Raw genomic sequence first — 22,505 nt, 5'->3', positions numbered from 1 at the left:
ACAGAAAGGGACAGTAGGGAGCTGGAAAATGAGAAGGGAGAAAGGAGATGGAATTATGAAGCCAACTTAATGGTGCTAGCAGCACAGCCATGTGACTGAATGCCCAAGAGGCCGGAGTGTGTTGGAGAAGAGCCCCTTGTTCTAGTTTTCTTTCCAGCTGACCAGTCTGTACTGAGAATTTCATTCCTCCCTGCAGGAAAGATGTAACTGATTCAACAGTGGCAACTTGTCTTTGTTAAAGACAAAATATTTTAAAAATTAAATTTGAGGCCTGGCCAATGTAGCTCAGTGGCTGAATGTCAACCTATGAACCAGGAGGTCACTGGTTCAATTCCCAATTAGGGCACATGCCCTGGGTTGTGGGCTCAATCCCCAGTGTGGGGCGTGCAGGAGGCAGCCGATCAATGATTCTCTCTCATCATTGATGTTTCTATTTCTCTCCCTTTACCTTCCTTTCTGAAATCAATAAAAAAAAATACTTTAAAAAAATCTGTAGACTGCCAATAAAAATAAAAATTACATGAGGATGTTTATTGTCTAAATGCCACACTGCTGATGGTATAACTCTGAGAGTCATAATGAATAAGGACCTCGCAACCTAGTAATCTCATATCCAGCACTAAATATAGCCAAAACAGCACATATACTAAGGTTTTCCCAAATGAAAAACATATGAATATGGACAATTTAAAAATGAACAAAGTTGGGCTATGAAAACAGGATGAGAATGAAGTTCTCATTCTAACATTTTTGTTGTTATACTGTGTACTGAAGAGACAAAAAGGCCCGATTCTCTCTAGACTACATGAATAGCCCAACATGCAAAATTAGTACCATTGTTATGGAAAGTGGACTCACCTGCTTTCCATCCACTTCAATGTCTGCCACATAGTTCTCAAACACCGTAGGCACATACACCTCTGGGAACTGGTCCTTGCTAAAAACGATGAGCAAGCAAGTCTTGCCACAGGCTCCATCACCAACAATCACCAATTTCTTCCGGATGGCAGCCATTGCTGAAACACAGACAAAGTATTATCTAGATTGCGCACGAAGCCATAATAGCTTCAGGCTATGATGCACTTTTCCAACCATGGGGCACAAGCCTCCGTCAGCACACCCAAATGTAAAATGCCAGCACATCTTTCCAGTGGGCACCCAAATATCATACCAAAGAACTTATAACAAACACTAGAGGCCCCGTCCATGAAATTCACGCACAGGTAGGGGCCCTAGCAGCTGCCGGCTGCCAGCTGCCAGCTGGGACCTCCCGTCCCAAGGTTGGCCGGCTGCCCCCACCCTCTGGTCGAACTCCTGGTCGAGAGGACAATTTGCATATTAGGCTTATATTATACAGGATTCTACTTAATGGTAAAAAACCTGAAATCTTTCCCCCAAGATCAGGAACAAGGCAAAGATGTCCATGCTTGCCACTTCTATCCATCCAATATGATACTGGAGGCAATTAGGCAAGAAAATAAAAGACATACATATGGGAAAGGAAGAAATCAAACTATCTCAACTCACAGATGATAGAGCTATACAATCCACTAAAAAACTATTAGTACTAATAAACAAATTCAGCAAGGTTGCAGGATACAAGATGAACATACAAAAATGAATTGTATTTCTTTTTTTTTTTTCTTTTTTACTTTTTTTTAAAAATATATTTTATTGATTTTTTACAGAGAGGAAGGGAGAGAGACAGAGAGTTAGAAAGAACTCTCTGAGAGAGAAACATCGAGCAGCTGCCTCCTGCACATCCCCCACTGGGGATATGCCCGCAACCCAGGTACATGCCCTTGACCGGAATCGAACCCGGGACCCTTCAGCCCGCAGGCCGACGCCCTATCCACTGAGCCAAACCGGCTTCGGCTGAATTGTATTTCTATACCCTAGCAATGAACAAGTTGAAAATGAAATTAGGAAAACAATTTCACGTACAATACCATAAAAAAGGAATAAATTTAACAAAATAAGAACAAAACTTACTCTGAAAAGTACAAAACATTGAGAGACAGTAAAAAAGATCTAAATAGAGACATTCAACACATGCAATACTTCCAACAATAAAGATTTTTTAAAAAAGAGACATTCATGTTTATGAAATGGAAGACAATATATTAAAGAACAAAGTTTCAGTCTCACACTTCCTGACTTTAAAACTTAATCCCCCCTCACACACACAACAACCTACAGTCATCAAGACAGCACTTCACTGTCACCTAGACAGACACAGATCAATGACTAGAACTGAGTCCAGAAATAAGCCCTTATATTTACAGTCAAATGATTTTCAACAAAGATGCCAAGACAATCCAATGGAGAAAATAAGTCTTTTAACTCAAGATGGATTATAGGTCCAAATGTAAGATCCAGAATCATAAAACAGTTTATTTTATTTTATTTATTTTTTTAAATATATTTTGATTTTTTACAGAGAGGAAGGGAGAGGGATAGAGAGTTAGAAACATTGATGAGAGAGAAACATCGATCAGCTGCCTCCTCCACATCCCCCACTGGGGAAGTGCCCGCAACCAAGGTACATGCCCTTGATCGGAATCGAACCCGGGACCTTTCAGTCCGCAGGCCGACGCTCTATCCACTGAGCCAAACCCGTTCCGGCTTATTTTTTATATATATATTTTTATTGATTTCAGAGTGGAAGGGAGAGAGAGAGAAACACCCTGGCTGCCTCCTGCACACCCCCTACTGGGGACTGAGCCTGCAACCAAGATATGTGCCCTTGACTGGAATCGAACCCAGGACCCTTCAGTCCACAGGCCAACGCTCTATCCACTGAGCCAAACCAGCCAGGGCTTGTTTAGAATCATAAAACAGTTTTAGTTTTTAAAAAATGTGATGAAATACACATAAAATTTACCATTTTAACAATTTTTTATTGTCAGTTTAGTGGCATTACATATATTCACATTATTATGCAACCATCACCACCATCCATCTCCAGGACTTTTTCCGCCTCCAAGACTAAACTCTATACCCATTAAACACCTAAACCTCTTTCCTCTCCCTCCGCCCCTGGCAACCACCATTCTACTTTGTGTCTCTATGCATTGTACTTCTCTAGCTACCTCATATAAGTGGAATCATAGAGTATTAGCCTTTTTTTTTTTTTCTGGACTGGCTTATTTTACTCAACATCAAATCTTGAAGGTTCGAACATGTGGTGTGGGTCAGAATTCCCTTTCTCTTTAAGACTGAATAGCCTTCCATTGTGTGTACAGACCACATCTTGTTCACCCATCACCTACCTCCTGACAGACACTTGGGTGGCTTCCACAGTCCAGCTATTACACTATTTATTACAATATACTGTAAGCAGTGTATTCACAGATGTATTATCCCAGCAGCCAAAGGAAAAATAGGTAAACTGGACTTCATAAAAATTTTAAAAACTTGTGCAAGAGACACCATCAAGAAAATGAAAAGACAAAACCACAGACTAGAAGCAAATGCTTACAAATAGCCTCTGATAAGGGGCTTGTAGACTATATAAAGAGCTCTTACAAACCAACAACAAAGCAGCTGAGGAGGTGGTCTGGCTCAGGGTCTCTTTTATTTCAGGGTCTCTATGGAGGCTGCAGTTAAGATGTTGATTTGGATCCAAAATATATAAATAACTCAATAATAAAGACAAATAACCCAATTTAAAAATGGGTAAAGGATATGAATAGATATGACCCAGCAATTCTGCTCCTAGATATTTATCCGAGAGAAATAAAAACATATCCACACAAAAACTTGTACATGGATGTTCATAGCAGCAGCCATTATAGTAAAAAAGTAGAAACAACCCAAATATCCAATAACTGATGAATGGATAAAGATGTGATATATCTATACAAAATATTATTTGGCAATGAAGAGGGGGAGAAAGTACTGATATTTGCAACATTTATCAGAATGGATGAACCCTGAAAACTTTACATATGTGAAAGCAGCTAGTCACACATTGTGTGCTTCTAATGAAATGTTCAAAACAGGCAAATGCAGAGCAGAAAGTAGAGCCACTGGTGGTGGCCTGGGGAAAGCAGAAAGGAGAGGAAAAGACTAGGGAATGACCTTTATGGGGAAAGTGGAATAGTGGGGTTTCATTTTGGGGATACTGGAATTTTTCCAAAACAGCTGTGAAATGCCACACAACTCTATGAATACACTAAATACCACTGAATTGAACTGTACATTTAAAAAAATGTTTTCATTGATTTTGTTTTTCTCATGCTCTCAATTTCCTGTCAAGATTTTTTATATGTACTTTATATATCTCCTCAGGACTAACTTGTATTGGTTTGTGCCCAAAGTCAATCAATCAAGACCTTACAGGATTCAAACGAAATAATTCCTCAGGAATTCCCTTGTTGAAGAAAAGGCTGTCAACTTTGAATAGCATCTTTCCCGGAAGGCACTCAGTTCTCCAGAAATGGTCTCGCAGTCTCACATGGCTGAAGACACACACAGGGAAACGCCAAGGAGCGACCGGAAGGCCCAGGAAAACCTCCTTGGCCCAGGAAATGTGTGAATCACCAGCCGCTATTGATGACAAGACAGTAATTACAAGTGACTAGGGGACAAAGTGGAAATGAAAGCCTACCATGAGAAAGGCTTTCTGGGATGCTGGGGTCTGGCAATACAACCAGAGTTGTTAACAAGAAATGAAAAGTACAGCCCGTCTCGTGTGGTCAGGAGTTGAATATCTGACCTATGAACCAAAAGGTCCCTAGATTCCTGGTCAGGGCACATGCCCGGGGGGCAGGCTTGATCCCCAGTAAGAAGTGTGCAGGAGGTAGCCAATCGATATTTCTCTCTCTCTTTCTCTCGAAAATAAAATAAAAAACTTTTTTTTTTTTTAAAGAGAGTCTCAAAAAAAAAAAAGGCGGTTACTATTAGCAGGTTCTGCCCAGGCCTAACCTAGGTCTCTTAGCAACTTTCAATTCATACAGCATGGCCACCTATGGTGGCCCACATCCCCGCATCTCTACTGGCTGCTCTCTCTCTGGTCTACTATGAAGCGCAGGGTGCTGCTTTAAACAATGTATCTTCCCACATCCATGCTTTCCTCTCTCTGTTTCAAAGAAAAAATATATCCATTTCTCCTGCTTCAAACACTCACTTGCTTCAGTTCTTCCAATCTGCCTTCTGCCCAAACTTCTACTAAAACATACTCTCAAGTCACCAATGAGAGACTCGCTCAAAATCCAGTCCTCCTTCCCTTGCTACTTTTTGTTACAACCTTACCTCCCAGTCCTTGGCCCTCCCTGAGACATGCTCACATGCTGACTTCTAATTCTTCTGTCTCCTCAGCTACAGCCTTCACACATGATTATTCCTTCCAAGCCCCCCCCCCCCCTTTCTCCTAATACCTATCTCTGAGGGCATCAATTCTTCAAATACCACGATTATCCTTCCCATTCCCATAGTCCTCATGCAGCTGAAGTCCTCGGCACTGCCTACCTGGGAGACGTCCCTTTAATCCTGACCTCGGAAATCACAGGGCAGGGCTGGGCCTGACATACGTGCAGGCAAATCCCCCATTCCTACGCCCGAGCTTCAGCCCATCATGCCTTCGCTCCAAGGCCTTCAAAAGGTCCTCAATGAAAAACTAGGTCAAGACACCTTAGCCTTGCCCTTAGGGGCCTCTACAATTCTAACAGCAACCGATTCCCCTCCCACCTTCTCTCCCGTCCTGATCCCACACCAGATGCCATTAACTGGCCTTGTAAAACTCTTCCACCTCAACTCAAAGCAGTGCCCTCTCTGAAAAGTTATTCCCTTTCCCTGGAAAACAACATTTCACCTGCCCATCCAAAACCGGTACCAAGGCTCATTTCTGATCTTACACCCCCCACTCAAAAATCAGATCTTGGCCCTGGCTGGTGTGGCTCAGTGGATAGAGCGTCGGCCTGCGGACTGAAGGGTCCTCCCTGAGACATGCTCACATGCTGACTTCTAATTCTTCTTCCAGGTTCGATCCCAGTCAAGGGCACATGCCCAAATTGCAGGCTCAATCCCCGGTGGGGGGCATGCAGGAGGCAGCCGATCAATGATTCTCTCTCATCATCAATGTTCCCCCCCCCTCTTTGAAATCAATAAAACTATTTTTTAAAATCAATAAACATATCCTCAGGTGAGCATTAAAAAAAGACTAATTCAATATCCTATATTTTTATTCCTTTAATCATTACTTTTCAAATAACATAACCCTATTAACCACCCCTCCAGGTGATTCTGATACATGCTAAATTTTGAGAACCCTACATTTAGTGCACGTGTAGTTTTACTTCCAGGGGTAAAGGGAAGCACCCACCCTCCTTCCCACCAGATACCAGGGATAATTTCCCTGAAATCTTTTTATTTGTTTCTTAGTAATACTCGGACCTACTCTGACTTCAATTATGAAATCCCAATCTACATTTTAGTATGTTTCACAGGTATAACTGAACTTCTTAGTCCAAAGTACATAATCCTTCCTCACAAAATGAGCTTCCTAAAATGGCCAATAAACACAGGTAAAGGTGTTTAACCCCGTGGTCATCAGAGACATGCAATTAAAGCCACAATAAGATACTGCCACCTACCCCCAGCTTGACTAAAATTTAGAAAGTGCTGTTGGAAAGCAACTGGAACATGCATTTCCTGCTGGTGGGAGTGTACAACTATTTTGCTAAACTTGTTTAGTAGTGTGTACTAAAACACAACATTCCCTCTGGTATAAACCCACAGAAATATTTAATAAATAAGTACACCAAACACATGTGCAGATTTGTTATAGCAGTATTCCTAACAGGGAGAAATAATCGCAAGTCAACAGCTGAATAGCTATGTTGTCAGACAAATTAAGACTTTAAACAAAAAAAGATGACAAGAGACAAAAAAGACATATATTGCATATACTAGTATTGATGAAAGGTTCAATACTGGAAGAAGATACATTATAAACATATACAGACGGAACACAGAACAATGAGCACTGGTATAGGAGGAGGGGAAAGGGGAGGGGGGAACGGGAGAAACAGAGAAACACGTGAAGGAGATACATCCACTGACTGCCTCCAGCATGCACCCTGGCAGGGCGGCTGGGAGTGAACCTGTAACCCAGATACACGCCCTTGACAAGGAACAGAAATCGCCACCCGTCGGTGCTCATGCCAACGCTCAAACAACTGAGCCACACAGGCCACGGCATCATCGGTTGATTCTTTTATGTGCCCTGACTGGGAAATGAACCCACAACCTTGGCATATTGGGGGTGGGGGGCACAATGCTCCAACCAGCTGAGCTACCTGGCCAGGGCTCAAGCACAATTTAACCCTGGCAAGGGCTGATCCCCCCACCCCACCCCCGCCCATACACTCCATTTTATTTTTTTATTTTTTTAAATATATTTTATTGATTTTTTACAGAGAGGAAGGGAGAGAGATAGAGAGTTAGAAACATCGATGAGAGAGAAACATCGATCAGCTGCCTTCTGCACATCTCCTACTGGGGATGTGCCCGCAACCGAGGTACATGCACTTGACCAGAATCGAACCTGGGACCCTTCAGTCCGCAGGCCAACGCTCTATCCACTGAGCCAAACCGGTTTTGGCCAGACACTCCATTTTAACACCTTTAAGGCTAAGAGTTACTCCTCCCCAGGGAAGCCTCCCTGGCTACTTTAGGACACATTTTCCTTCGTTCCTGAATTTCTATAGCACTTAGTCCACTCAATGCTGCTTCACAAAGAACTATGCAATCGGGCTCCCTCCTCTCTGGTTCCAGGTTCATCACCCAAGAACTGCAGCTGCCAAGTCACCACAGTTTGGCAGTTCCTGTGTTGAGCGTCTGCCCCCCTGGTTTTCAGTGCACGTCATAGCTACCAGTTGGACGGTCACTTAGGCACACACATACACACACACACACATACACACACGAGACCCAATGCACGAAAATTCGTGCAAGAGTAGGCCTTCCTTACCCCGGCTGCCGGCACTAGCTTCCCTCTGGCACCTGGGACCCAGGCTGGCTTCCCTCAGGCCGCCTGCAGGCACCTGAGATTTGCACTAGCTTCCCTCCGGCCCTAGGTTCATCAGGAAGGATGTCCGGAAGATATCTGGTCTAATTAGCATATTACCCTTTTATTATTATAGATATAAATGGACTTACATCATTTGATATTGTTTGCACTTTGATTTTTTTAATCTTTTTTTCATATATTGATTCAGAGAGAGGAAGGGAGAGGGAGAGATTGAAACATCAATGATGAGAGAGAATCATTGATAGGCTGACTCCTGCTCGCCCCCTACTGGGGATCGAGCCTGCAACCCGGGCATTTGGCCCTGACGGGAATCAAACCCAGGAGCCTTCAGTCCCCAGCCGAAGCTCTATCCATTGAGCAAACCGGATAGGGCCTGTTTGCGCTTTTAGAGAGAAGGCTCTGGAGCGAGGTGTTGGGGTTCAAAGCAGCTGTGAACCTTTGGGCAAGTGACAACCCCTCTGTGCCCCTGTCCCAGCGTACTCACCTACACCAATGGGGAAGAGATAAAGGACAGAGGTAATTACTAAACGAGTTAACACAGGAAAGCTTTTAGAATACATAATTCCTAGCACATAACAGCTAATGTTTAACTGCTGGGTACTATTATCCATAAACCCCCCCCAAAATAACTGTATCTTTATTTCTATATTCCCTACAATGCCTGGCAGGGTCAAAAATAGTCCTGAACCAAAGTACGTGTTCATTGATGGAATTAAAGATAAGAAACCACCGAAACCGGTTTGGCTCAGTGGATAGAGCGTTGGCCTGCGGACTGGAGGGTCCCAGGTTCGATTCCGGTCGAGGGCATGTGCCTGGGTTGCGGGCACATCCCCAGTGGGAGATGTGCAGGAGGCGGCTGATCGATGTTTCTCTCTCATCGATGTTTCTAACTCTCTATCTCTCTCCCTTCCTCTCTGTAAAAAATCAATAAAAAATATATATATTTTTTTAAAAAAGATAAGAAACCTAACCTTCTTAAGTTAATGGGTAAAAATGTGTTGGTATAAGGGAGTTAATTTTCTAACCTTTTGAAAGGAAACTTTCAAAAGCTCAAGTTACTAAGATTAGACATCAGCCTTCAAATTTACTTCCTCTAAATGACTTCCCTTCTTTTCTGGATTGGCCTTAGTCTCAGGCTTCAAGTAGCAAATTACTTCTTTTCAAACAAGATTTACAAGTGACAAACCACTGTATAGAAGCCTCCTTTGTCCCTACATTCATGTATGTACAAAAAGGGGGGAGGGGACTGAAAGGCTACCTTATCACTTCAGACATGGCAAAAGCCTCAAGAAAACACTAGTCCTCCTATAATATTTGAGAGAGCGGCAATTGTCAACCACCACAGAGATTCATTATGGGGATCAAAAATAACTTGTTACCAACAGCTAAAGTACTGAAGACTGCAAATAATTTATTTTTCCATAAATTAGAAGATTCAAGTTTAAGTGAATACAGTGATTTCCTAAACTTCCCTCAGTCTAGCTAGTAACTCTTTTTTAAGGTCTTTGGCATTGTAGTAAGTGTTCCCAGGCAGCATCGCCATCATCGTTACCCGACCTTGTGCAGCATCATGCTTCCTCCTGTAGCTGGAGGGAGATGCAATCACACCCTCCAATTCCTCCCCAGCCACAAATTCTGGAAGGGCCATGTGACTGACACATGTTCTCTGAGCTCCATGTGGTTCTTATCCGCCTCCTCGCCACCCAAAACACTAGCACCACCCTAACCACCCACCACTTGGCCACACCTTACATTGGGCTTCAAATCTGAGTGCCATTCTGGGCAAGCCTCACGAGCATTCAGCACCTACCATGGATACTCAATAAAACTAGAAATATTCAGCCCTAACTGTTTTGGCTCAGTGGATAGAGCAGCCGTGGGCAAATTATGGCCCGCGGGCCGAATTCGGCCCGTTTGAAATGAATAAAACTAAAAAAAAAAAAAAAAAAGGACCGTACCCTTTTATGTAATGATGTTTACTTTGAATTTATATTAGTTCACACAAACACTCCATCCATGCTTTTGTTTCGGTCCTCCGGTCCAGTTTAAGAACCCATTGTGGCCCTCGAGTCAAAAAGTTTGCCCACCCCTGGGATAGAGCATCAGCCTTCAGACTCAAGGGTCCCAGGTTTGACTCCCGTCAAGGGCATATACCTTGGTTGCGGGCACATCCCCAGTAGGGGGTGTGCAGGAGGCAGCTGATTGATGTTTCTCACTCTCTATCCTTCTCCCTTCCTCTCTATAAAAAGTCAATAAAATATATTAAAAAAACAAACAAACAAAAAAACCCCCAGAAATATTCATTCCACAGATAGGTCCCATACAGCCTACCCAGAGCAAATGTTGCACTAGAAATACTTTCAGTTACAGGTGGCCAGAGAAGAAAGAGAGCCATGCACAGTAGCGGTTAAGGAGCAACACCACCTGAGCGTTCATCTGGGCTCTATCACTTACTAGTTTTGTGCCCCTTTACACCCAGTTTACTTATCTGTCAAGTGGAAGATGGAACCTTTGGGATAGGATGGTCTAAAGATTAGATAAGATATTACACAAAAAGAGCTTAGACTAAAGTATTAGACAAAAGAGATTACCTATACTGAAAATAGGTCAGTATTCAATAAATGTCTGTCATTGTTGTTTAGATCTTATTTGGATAAATAGCAACTCCCTCCTTCAAACTGTAACTGTCCAGAATTTGAAGACCAGTTTATAATATGGCCTGACCTCAAAAGAATGTTTTCCCTAAAATGAAACTTTTACCAACCTAGCAACTAATTATTTTTCCAAAGTGCATGTCCCATGCATGCCTCATCCCACCCTCTTCTTTATTAAAATATATATGTATATATACACAGTAACTTATCTTCCACTCCCCAGAACTATAGGCCCACAAATGTTTCTAAATTCAGAATTTTTCAGATTTTAGAAGGGTAATATGGTGCAAATGCCAAATATTCTGTAACATAACCAATAGGTTAATATTCTTCAGTAAAATAAATGAATATTCACACTAAGTAGGATAAAGACTGAACAACCTCATCAGTTCAGTTGAGGTTTTGACATCAAACGAGATCGTGATTTTCAGAACTTTCTGAACAGCAGTTACGAAAAGCCTTAAGCCACCGCCAATTTGCTTTAAACACACAGACTCCTCTCAATCCTTTTAAAAGACTTTCCCATCGCTTCTCGGCCTTTTGGCTAAGATCAAGTGTAAAACACTTTCCCAATGCCCCCAAGTCTGATTTTTCCATGACTCCAACCACACTGTTATCTCAGAGAAGTGGCCCGAGACCCTCCTACCATTTCTCTTGGAAAATTAAAACAAGATAGGCTTTCAAGTAGGCGAATAAGGGTTGTGTGGTGTGCTTAAAATGCAGGACTGACAGTAATTTGAATTCTATAACCTAAATTAGCTAAATAATTTTTATTTTCAGTGATTTCTTTTTTTAGCTGAAAAATTTTGATAACTTGTTTAGGGACTACACATGTGCAATACTAATTTTCTCAGACTCATCATAAATCTGCCTCTATACACAATTTTTAGCTTATTTTTGGCAGATAAGGAGCCACCAAAGATTTTGAAATGGTGCTACCAGGTTATAATGAATGCATTATGCAGACATTTATTAGCCACACATTCATTATAAGCAAGCACAAAAGAGTTCTTCAGCCAAAAACAGAAGTAGAAATAATTTGACTGAATAACTATGCTGCTTCTGCTGGATCAAGATCTTTATAATATTTTGGAAAGATAATGAGTAAACTTCCATGCAGATAAAATAATCACAGCTTTAAAAATGACTAATTCAGCATACTTAAGATAATTATAATTTTACCTCATAATTCTTCATAGAGACTAATTATGCAAAAGAAACAGTGATGAGTACAGCAAGCTTTCTACCATTTCTCAACCATCCATGAAATAAAAGCATTTACTACAGCATAGCTTTGAACATGACTTAATTTTTACCTTTTTCCAGCATTTATTACTTTAAACAGGACTTAAGATTAGAAATTGAGTTCATAAGACTTATCCTGTTGACATCCGTAAGTCTCAATTATGTAATCCAGGTGAAAAATTTTTATATTTCTCTTCCCAAATAAGTTGATATAAACCGTTATTGTACATATGACTCTTACAAAGTAAGGGTTGTCTAGTCTTTTGAAAACTAAGCTTGAAAATTTAAAAAGCACATAAAAATTCTGTGAATTTCATTAAGAATGATCCTAGTGGACGTAAAAACTTCTAGCCAACCCTAGTTTTGTCAATGTTAGTTTCTGTGGGAGGCAGTAGTGTCAATGTAAGGAATGCAAAAATACTTTGGATGAAACCTGGGTATGAATGCCATAGTGCAGGTAAGGTAATAACTAAATCCCAAGACACTAACGCGAGATTATAAAACCCCAAGCACACAACCACTCTCGGCCAAAACAATACAATACCCACAACTCAGGTTATCAAGCCATGTTTCTCCCTCCTTCCCTCTACCCAGGCCTGTGTGCACCCCGCCCACCTTCCCTCGCCCACTAGGTGAAGCCTCCTACCTAAGGCTAAGTCGCTCTCTCAAGGCCTTCCCTGAGCTGCCAACTTAGATCAGGCCCCTTACGTCCTCCCCCAGCACCTAACATTTCTCTCTTCCCCACTCTTATTTTTTAAAAAAGATAAATACTTTTATTGATTTCAGTGAGGGAGAGAGAGACATCAATGATGAGAATCATTGATAGGTTGCCTCCTGCATGTCCCACAATGGGGACGGAGCCTGCAACCTGGCACGTGCCCTTGACAGGAATTGAACCTGGGACCCTTCAGTCCGCAGGCCAATGCTCTATCCACTGGGCCAAACCAGCCAGGGCTCTTCCCCACTCTTTACACCCCTCCAAAGTTCTTCCTGCCAGACTCCACTGGTATAATAATATCCGTCTTATTCCGACAAGCACAGAATAGTTAAATGTTCAAATAACAAATAGTTAAATATTCAAATAACAAATTTGAAAAAATAAATTTCCAGGAGCCAAGAAACTTTACACAACTAATGTGCGGCATGCAGATTTTATAAAGAAGGCCCAGCCCTAGCTGGTTTGGCTCAATGGCTAGAGCATTGGCCTGCAGACTGAGGAGTCCCAGGTTCAATTTCGATCAAGGGCACATGCCTGGGTTCTGGACTTGATCCTCAGTAGGGGGTGTGCAGAAGCAGTCGATCAATGATTTTCTCCCATCACTGAGATTCCTATCTGTCTCTCTCCTTTCCTCTCTGAAATCAATAAAAAATAAAGGCCCGACTGGTATGGCTCAGCAGTTGAGTGCCAACCCATGAATCAATAAATCATTGGTACGATTCTCAGTCAGGGCACATGCCCAGGATGCCAGTTTGATCCGGGGGATGGGGAGAGGAGGGGTGCGTGTAGGAGACAGCAGCTTGGTGATGTTTTTTGTTTTTTTAATATATCTTATTGATTTTTTTGCAGAGAGGAAGGGAGAGGGTAGAGTTAAAAACATCGATGAGAGAGAAACATCAATCAGCTGCCTCCTGCACACCTCCTATTGGGGATGTGCCCGAAACTGAGGTACATGCCCTTGACCGGAATCGATCCTGGGACCTTTCAGTCCGCAGGCCGACGCTCTATCCACTGAGCCAAATCAGTTAGGGCAGTGATGTTTTTCTTTCACTGATGTTTCTATCTCTTCATCCCTCTTCCTTCCTCTTTCTCTAAAATTCAATAAAGGAAACAAAAATTGAAAAAAGAAAAGTTAGCCCTGGTCACTGTGGCATCATCCAGAGCACGGAAATGTTGTAGGTTCGATTCCCGGTATGAGGTATATAGGAGGTAGCCAATCGATGTTTCACTCTCACATCAATGTTTCTCTCTCACTCCCTTCTTCTCTCTCTAAAAATCAATTTAAAAATCCAATAAATAAATAAGAAAAAGAAAAGTTACAACACGATCAGTTGTGCATGCTAGTGGTGAGTCTTCTCCTTCGGCACTTTGGTTCGATAGTACAAGAATCAGAAATTCCAACAGTCTGTCCCAAGGAGTGTTGCAGCACAGAAACTCCTTCTAAACTCATCTGCTCTTATTTAGACAACTGTTTAAGTCTAACTGGCCAGGAGATCAGTTCACAGTAATTTAGAAAAATACATGCTTGGGTGAGAAGAGATACAGCTTTGACAAGAATGTAGGAGGTAGAAAACCGTGTAAACTGGGCTCAGAAATGTCAATGGGGAGGGAGCAAAGTGTCATTTGGGCCAATTCAAAGTCCTAGAGTGGAGCAACAGACTTCAAAGATGGACCTCAGCCGAAACCGGTTTGGCTCAGTGGATAGAGCGTCGGCCTGCGGACTGAAAGGTCCCAGGTTCGATTCCGGTCAAGGGCATGTACCTGGGTTGCGGGCATATCCCCAGTAGGAGATGTGCAGGAGGCAGCTAGCTGATCGATGTTTCTCTCTCATCGATGTTTCTAACTCTCTATCTCTCTCCCTTCCTCTCTGTAAAAAATCAATAAAATATATTTAAAAAAAAAAAAAAAAAGATGGACCTCAAAAATCCTTTAGGAGGAAAGACCTTAATCATTACACACGGAAGCTTAATGCCCAGATACCAATAGGACAGATAAAGAGAAGATACCCACTACAAAACGAAACACGTTTTAGGGAAGAAGTTTTAGTTGTCAAGAGCACAGTAACACCATCTCAATGGTTTCATGTCTCAAAGGTTCTATAAGAATCACTAAACACATACAAATCACAGAGAAGTGTAAAAGTTGCCCTACAATGCACCCTCTTGAAGTAAAGCTTGCATCCTCTTGATGCGAAGCTATCAGCACTATAAAACTGAAAATGAAGGTAAAAATGCAGCCTTTTCTCAAGAGAGTCCTAAAATTTGTGTCCAATAAACATGGTTGAAAGGAATTGTACCCCTTTCAGAAACACACCCTTTTCCAACACTCATTCCCCAGCTTCTTGCCCTTTATAAAGTACACATCTTTTTTCAAGTATTTTCCCCCATTGATTTTTGGAGAGAGTAGAAGACAGAAGGAAAAACAGGGAGAAATATCAATGTAAGAGATACACATGGATTGGTTGCCTCCTGCATGAGCCCAGACCAGGGCCAAGGCCGGGGAGGGGCCTACAACTGAGGTACATGCCCTTGATTGGAATTGAACCCGGGACCCTTTGGTCCACAGGCCAATGTTCTATTCACTTAGCCAAACCAGCTAGGGCTAAAGTATTTTTTTTTTTTAATTTTTTTATTGATTTCAGAGAGGGAGGGAGAGGGAGAGAGAGAGAGAGAGAGAAACAGCAACGATGAGAATCATGGATCGCTGCCTCCTGTATGCCCCACACTGGGGATCAAGCCCACAGCTGGAGCACATGCCCTTGACTGGAATCGAATCCAGGAATCTTCAGTCAGCAGGCCGATGCGCTATCCAAACCAGCTAGGGCTAAACAATATTTTTTAATTATTTCAGAGAGGAAGAGAGAGGAAGAGAAAAACATCAATGATGAGAATCATGGATTAGCTACCTCCTACACACCCCCCCTACTGGGGACTGAGCCCACAACCCAGGAATGTGCCCCAACCTGGAATCGAACCGTGACCTCCTAGTTCATAAGTCCATGCTCAACCAGTGAGCCACACTGGCCAGGCAAAGTAGACATCTTAAATGAAGAGGAAACATACTCTTCAGTAAGTCAGAGGAAGAATCCTTAGTAAGTTTCTCCAACGTCTCCCATCTCAAACAATTCACTTCTCAACCTGACAACCCTTCCATGTTGATACCCGTGCGAGCAGTCACGCATCTCTCTCTCAGGGAACAAGCAAAAGAGAGAATGCGGGAATATGAGTCCGTTTACCTGTTAAAACTCAGGATATTGTGCTGTGAACATTTTCGTATTTTATTGTTTTTGTTGCTGCTTGTAATTATTGTTAAATTTTCATTTACATTTCATGTCCTTTTTGTTTTTAAAGTGTTTATTTAAAGATTAAACAGCACAATAGACATGTAAGAAAAGTTAAAACAGGGAATCATTTGGGGGTCTGGAACGGATTAATTCAATTTACGTTATTTCTAATGGGAAAAAATAATTCAGTTTTCGAACAGCCTTCCGGAATGAATTAAGTTTGAGAAAAGAGGTTCCACTGGATTTAAACTGTTTCACTGCCGTGGGCAGAAACCTATCCTATCAACTCCAGGTTCACCCACACCCAGAACTGTGCCCGCCACAGGAAACACCATTAAACAACGGGAAATTAAACTGAAAACATAAAGCCATTTATTTACAAACTACATAGGAAACCTCTGGCAAAAAGGCTCAAACCACCATCTGCCATGTGCTCATAATGAGCTTGAGCCTGGATTATTTGCCATCTTGATGGAGCAGTTGCCAAGGGTTGATGCCAGCTCAAGGGCCCTTGGAGATGGAGCAGCGTGCCTAAGGCACACAAAGGCAAGCAAAGGGGTGACCAAGCCTCCAATATAATGCCAAGTGAGACTCACCCAGACTTCAATTCCTTGGGGGGGGGGGGGGGGGCAAGAAACACCGAGGAAACACACTTTCTGGATGTCATGACAGCCACCTCAAAATGTCAATATCCCAAGGTTAACCTTACACGGATGCACAGGATCGGGATGTCTGTGCAGCCTAACTCTCCACTGCGCTGCCCCCAGCAGAGAAGCAGGAACTAGGAGGGAAGCCCACCGCGGTGCCGAATGGCCTGCTGGGGTGTGTCAGCGCTGACCTCGCGCCGCTAGGCACCATGCATTCTGGCACGAACACCTGTATTCTTCAAGCCTCCACAATTAGAAGACTGAAACCTTCAGGGTGGGGACTGAACACCTATTTAAAACTTTCTCTTTTTTACCTGAGGTGAAGTTCACATAATACAAAGTTAACCTCTTCACAGTGTACAATTTCAGTGCTACGGAGTGCACTAGCAATGTTGTGCGCGTTACACCAACACTACCTGGGTCCAAAACCATCACCACGAAAGAAACTCCACACCCATTAAACAGGCAGCCCCACGCCCCACGCCCCACGCCCCCTCGCCCCCTCGCCCCAGCACCTGGCAAAACCACCAATTTGCTTTCTGTCTCTATGGACTTACCGACTGGACATCTCACATAAATGAAATCATACAGTATGTGGCCTTTGTCTCTGGCTTCTTTTACTTAGCATAATTCTTTCAAGGTCCATGCATGTTGTAGCATGTGTCAGTGTTTCATTTTTTAAGTGGCTGAGTACCATTCCACCTGTTGATGGACATTTGGATTGTTTCCACCTTTTGGGTATGAATAGTGCTTTGAACATTTATGTACAAGTGTTTGTTCAAGTACTGTTTTCAATTCTTTTGGGAAAATATCTAGGAATGGAATTGCTGGGTCATATGGTAATTCTCTCTCTCTCTCTCTATATATATATATGTGTGTGTGTGTGTGTATACATATATATTTTTAAATTGATTTCAGAGAGGAAGAGGGAGAGAAACATCAATGATGAGAGAGAATCATCAATTGGCTGCCTCCTGCACACCCCACATTAGGAACCGAACCTGCAACCCAGGCATGTACCCTGACTGGGAATTGAACCATGGCCTCCTGGTTCATAGGCTGATACTCAACCACTGAGCGGCGCTGGCTGGGCGGTATTTAATAACTAAGGAACTGCCAAACTACTTAAATGAGTATATTTGTTGTACAGAAAGTATACCTTTAATAAAGGCGATTAATGGAAAAAACCCAAAAAGCTTTCCGCCACGGCCGGTGTGGTGTGGTGTGGATCTGCCACGGCCGGTGTGGTGTGGTGTGGATCCGCCACGGCCGGTGTGGTGTGGTGTGGATCCGCCACGGCCGGTGTGGTGTGGTGTGGATCCGCCACGGCCGGTGTGGTGTGGTGTGGATCCGCCACGGCCGGTGTGGTGTGGTGTGGATCCGCCACGGCCGGTGTGGTGTGGTGTGGATCCGCCACGGCCGGTGTGGTGTGGTGTGGATCCGCCACGGCCGGTGTGGTGTGGTGTGGATCTGCCACGGCCGGTGTGGTGTGGTGTGGATCCGCCACGGCCGGTGTGGTGTGGTGTGGATCCGCCACGGCCGGTGTGGTGTGGTGTGGATCCGCCACGGCCGGTGTGGTGTGGTGTGGATCCGCCACGGCCGGTGTGGTGTGGTGTGGATCCGCCACGGCCGGTGTGGTGTGGTGTGGATCCGCCACGGCCGGTGTGGTGTGGTGTGGAGGTCGGAGCATCGTCCCAGGCTCCAAAAGGTCACTGTCTGATTCCCAGTCGGGGCACATACCCAGGCTGCGGGTTTAATCCCCAGTCAAGGTGTGTGAGGAAGGCAACTGATTGATGTTTCTCTCTCTCTCCCCTTCCTCCCCTCCCTCCCTCTCCCTTCCTTCCCCCCACTCTCTCATATCAATAAAAGCGTATTAAACAACAACAACAAACTTTCCAAAATGTTTCCAGTTTTGGGAATTGGATACCAACAGTTTATGAACCACCGTTCCTACGTTCCTGCGCATGAGTGACCGAGTAGTGAGCTCGGTTATGTTCCCCTAAGACCTCATTCTTAGGACACTGCTCCCACACCAAAACAAACAAACAAACAAAATCCCTCCCGAATTATATTGAAGACATGTAACTACTTTCTTTTTCCGCTTTGCCCTCTTCCACCTCCCCCTGCCCCCAAGATCTGTGACCCCTCTTAGCACTCCATTATCACCATTCTACAGAAGAGGAAACTGAGTCACACTGGGCCACATTACTGCCCAGAGTCATAAGCTATCAAGTGGATGAACTAGTACTTAACTGTCAGCCTCTCTTCAGAGTCCATGATCTTACCTAAGATGCTCTATTGTCTTTCTTTTCTGAACTTAAGACCTTCAAAAGATAAACAGAGCTTCTTTCTGAATAACTGGAAAAGTTAAACAAGAGAATTCATCCAAAAAAGAACTTTTTCGCAAAGAACTCTAAACACGGTATTTCCAACATAACTGCCAAATCAGCCCAGCCGGTGTGGCTCAATGGTTGAGCATTGACCCATGCACCAAAACGTCACAGCTTCGACTCCCAGTCAGGGCACATGCGCCTGGCATACAGTAGCTATTCTGTAGTAACTACTTGTTAAATGAGTAAATAATGAAAAAGGTACAAACTAGCTTGGCCATTCCTCACATACTAAAGAAGAGTTCAAACCAACCAAATCCACTGCCATCATATGCCTTCCCTGTCATGCAGCCCATCTCATCAAATGAGAATCACCTTAGGAAATAATTGTTCCACACATAGAGTGCCCTCGAATCCAAGGAAACCAAGAAAAGGTGGTCCAAATGGTACCAGACCAGGACATTTATTACATGTCCATTAAATTAAAATACTATTTCCCCTATCTGTAATCAGTTTAAGATATCTGCAACAGCTGCTAGATGGGCTGTTATACCTGCTTTTAACATTGCTCTCTTCCAAGCCAGGGCACTGCTACTGCCCGCTCTTCTGGTAAGGACTGTCCTGTTTCTCATTCTCTAATTGGTTCATTTTCTATTGCTAATTAGATATACCCACAGCACAGGCTGTGATCAACTGGAAGATGACCAAACTATGCAATCCAGAAAATGAACATTTAAACATGAGCCCTGGCCAGTGGCACAGTGGTTAGAGCATCAGCCCATGCACCAAAGGTTGAGGGGTGTGCCAGGGTTGCAGGTTTGATCCCTGCCCTAATGTGTCTCTCACACTGATGTTTCTCTCTCTCTCCCCCCACTCCACTCTCCCTGAAAAGCAATGGGAAAAATAGCCTCCGGTGAGGATTAATCAAAAGAAACTTAGCCATGAAAAACAGAAGGATGCGAGGAATGGCCCACAAGTAAGAGAAGCGTGTGTGCAATATGGTGAGCCCACCTCCTTGAAGATGAAGAAAGAGGTTAGGAAATGTATCGTCATCTAAGGAAGAAATATTTCTTAGAGAAAAAGGAAGTTAGAGGACTACCTCGGGGAGAGGTAGAAACACAAGACCAAAGAGAAAAGTTGTGGGATAAGATAACGATCTCAAGACTGAGGAGAAGAAAATCAGTGGTGATACACCCACATTTTCCTAGAATCCACATTAACACCCAATATATTATCACAATCTCTATTCCATGGGGACGGGAGAAGGAAAGAAGAGGCTTCTATTTACATACCTTACAAATGTGCTGCAAGACCCACGCGCGGCCTGTGGCAGAAGTTCTACAAAGTGCCTTGAACTTCTCGGACGAAAGGCACTATAAAACATTTAAAAAACCAGGAATTATGTCTATTCATTTCACAAGAAAAAATACATAGAACAATATGTAAATGGGCTTGCCCAAAGTTCCACGAAGTAATTTAGATTTCAAGAGAGGAAAAAAGTGCAAAATTTAATTTTTAATTGACACACCATAAAAATGTATCACATTTAAACAAGTCTTGGCATCTTTCACTTAGCATAATGTACACAAACAACCTTATTTTCTGGACATTATAAATGAATGTTGCCATTTTAAAAGCAAATATCAAAAACAGATAAATCCTATGTAAATTAATTTTCCAACTTTTTTATTATAAAATTTTTCAAACACACAGCAAAGTTAAAAGAATTTAACAGTGAACACCTGCATCCCTGCCACCTAGACTACCAGAAACACTTTAATGACTTGCTTTATCAACTATATTTCCTTTTTCATACAGGCATTACAGAGAAACCATAGGCCAAAGGCAACTGTCAGAAAAGTCAATGGCTTAAAAAAAAAATAGGTCAAGGAAATAAATAATAACAGGAAATCTTTGATATTTTTGTCAGAAATTATTAGTATTAGCTTATTAATGTCAGATCTACCTTCACCCTCAATGAACAATTCTAGCCACTTATTTGTTTAGTATTAGATCATAACATTCTCCAACTAAAAGAAAAAAAATCTAATTTCTCATCTCAGAACAAACCTGAAGAACTTCCCATGTTCTAAAAGCCGTACGTGATCTGGTCCCTGCCATCTTTCTACTTTCATTTTATCTCTCACTTTTCTCTTTACTCCAAACCTATTTCACCGACTACTTATTTTCTCCTCTTTCCCTTCACTTGAATATTAAGATACTGTGATAAATATGCTTATTGAATATATTTAGTTTACCAACCCTCTTTAAAATAATCAAGCTCCATTTGGTATAAACTGCAAAGTGGCTGCAATTTAACAGAGTGTATCTCTCATATTTTGATGATTATCAGCTATAAATATGTCAATGCCCACCTGATTTTCAGTCACGTGACTACCATAATTATGAGCATACAGGCTGTCACTTCTTACCGCAGCCCCACAGATTAAAAATAAATCACTTGAAATAGAAACACTTGAAATAAGAGTTTTATGGTAATTAATAACTTTAAACTGTTTTGGAAATTTTAATTTATTAATCCCACGAGTACTTAACAGTGAGCATGTCCCCAAAAGACTCCAGGGTACAGTAAGACACATCAACACAAGTTTAAAGTGTAGTTACTTTAACGTGTAGGAACAGGTGCTTAAAGGAATAAACTGCGTGGCAAGTGAAGACGAAATACTTCGGGGCCTTTTAAACTACAGTATGTGACTGCGGCCCAGCAATTGTGGACCATTTATCACTACCACTGGTAGCCATATGCCATGAAGCCCAAGGTGCTGTCCATAGGAGCCCAAACTGGTTCTCTCAAAAGCTGAAATATCACTCTCTTCTGACAGAGCGAACATCCACCTCACAGCTTTAGGACAAATAAGACCCGAAGAGCAACCACTTCCTCCTCCTGTCACTGCGTGGACTCCACCCCACAGACAGGAAACACCTGAAGATCTACCTGTTTTCACTCTAACAGCTCACACCCCCACATGACCAGGGTAAACCTTTAAAAGAAGTTAACTGACAAAAAAGGAATCAGGACTATGAAAATACTCCAACAAAGCCACTACCACACACACAAGGAATTATCTACATGATATATGTAGTTTCTGCCCATTCTACCTCAAAATCAATAATCAAAACGAGCACAAAGCTGCCCAATAACATCTTAGCCTGACCTATAAATGAAAAATTATGTTGCATTTGGAGCAGGGAAGTCTGGGACTCCCTGTGGAAGAAGGTGGTCCCTCCACAGACCCAAAACCTAAAGCCAGGACTAGGCAGGGACCGGGCATATATATTGATTTATCTATTCCGATCAGCTGCTACAGGATCACCCGTTACAGGGAGGAGGGCACCTTAGTTAAAGAACTGGAATTTGTTTGGAAAACGAAATTTTCAGATTTTTCCAACATATGTAAAATCAGCAACATACAAACGGAGAAAACACCGGAATAAACCGACTCTAAGCAAGCCGTTGGGGAGCGCACGGAGAACTCCCTCCAGGAAAAGAGTTGTGGCCTGTACCTGGCTGGACATGACTGAAGACATTTACTTGGGTCTTTAAACTGAATTTCCTCATCGGCAAACGGGGC

The 22,505-nt window shown here is 42.7% G+C and overlaps 1 protein-coding gene across 1 annotated transcript in view; it reads right to left on the bottom strand.

Moving 5' to 3' along the window:
* Positions 1-22,505, bottom strand: part of RHOA (ras homolog family member A) — a 31,855-nt gene that overhangs the window by 7,477 nt on the left and 1,873 nt on the right. The window contains exons 2-3 of the mRNA XM_081106305.1: positions 20,205-20,285; positions 859-1,016 (exon numbers count right to left, since the gene is read on the bottom strand). Coding sequence (XP_080962431.1) covers positions 859-1,014 — 156 coding nt within the window. The 5' untranslated portion in view covers positions 1,015-1,016; positions 20,205-20,285. The remainder of the gene's footprint in view (positions 1-858; positions 1,017-20,204; positions 20,286-22,505) is intronic.

This window comes from Myotis nattereri (genome assembly GCF_964212035.1).
Source record: "Myotis nattereri genome assembly, chromosome: 14".
Lineage (NCBI taxonomy): Eukaryota > Metazoa > Chordata > Mammalia > Chiroptera > Vespertilionidae > Myotis > Myotis nattereri.
This window is presented reverse-complemented; position numbering and strand designations above follow the sequence as displayed.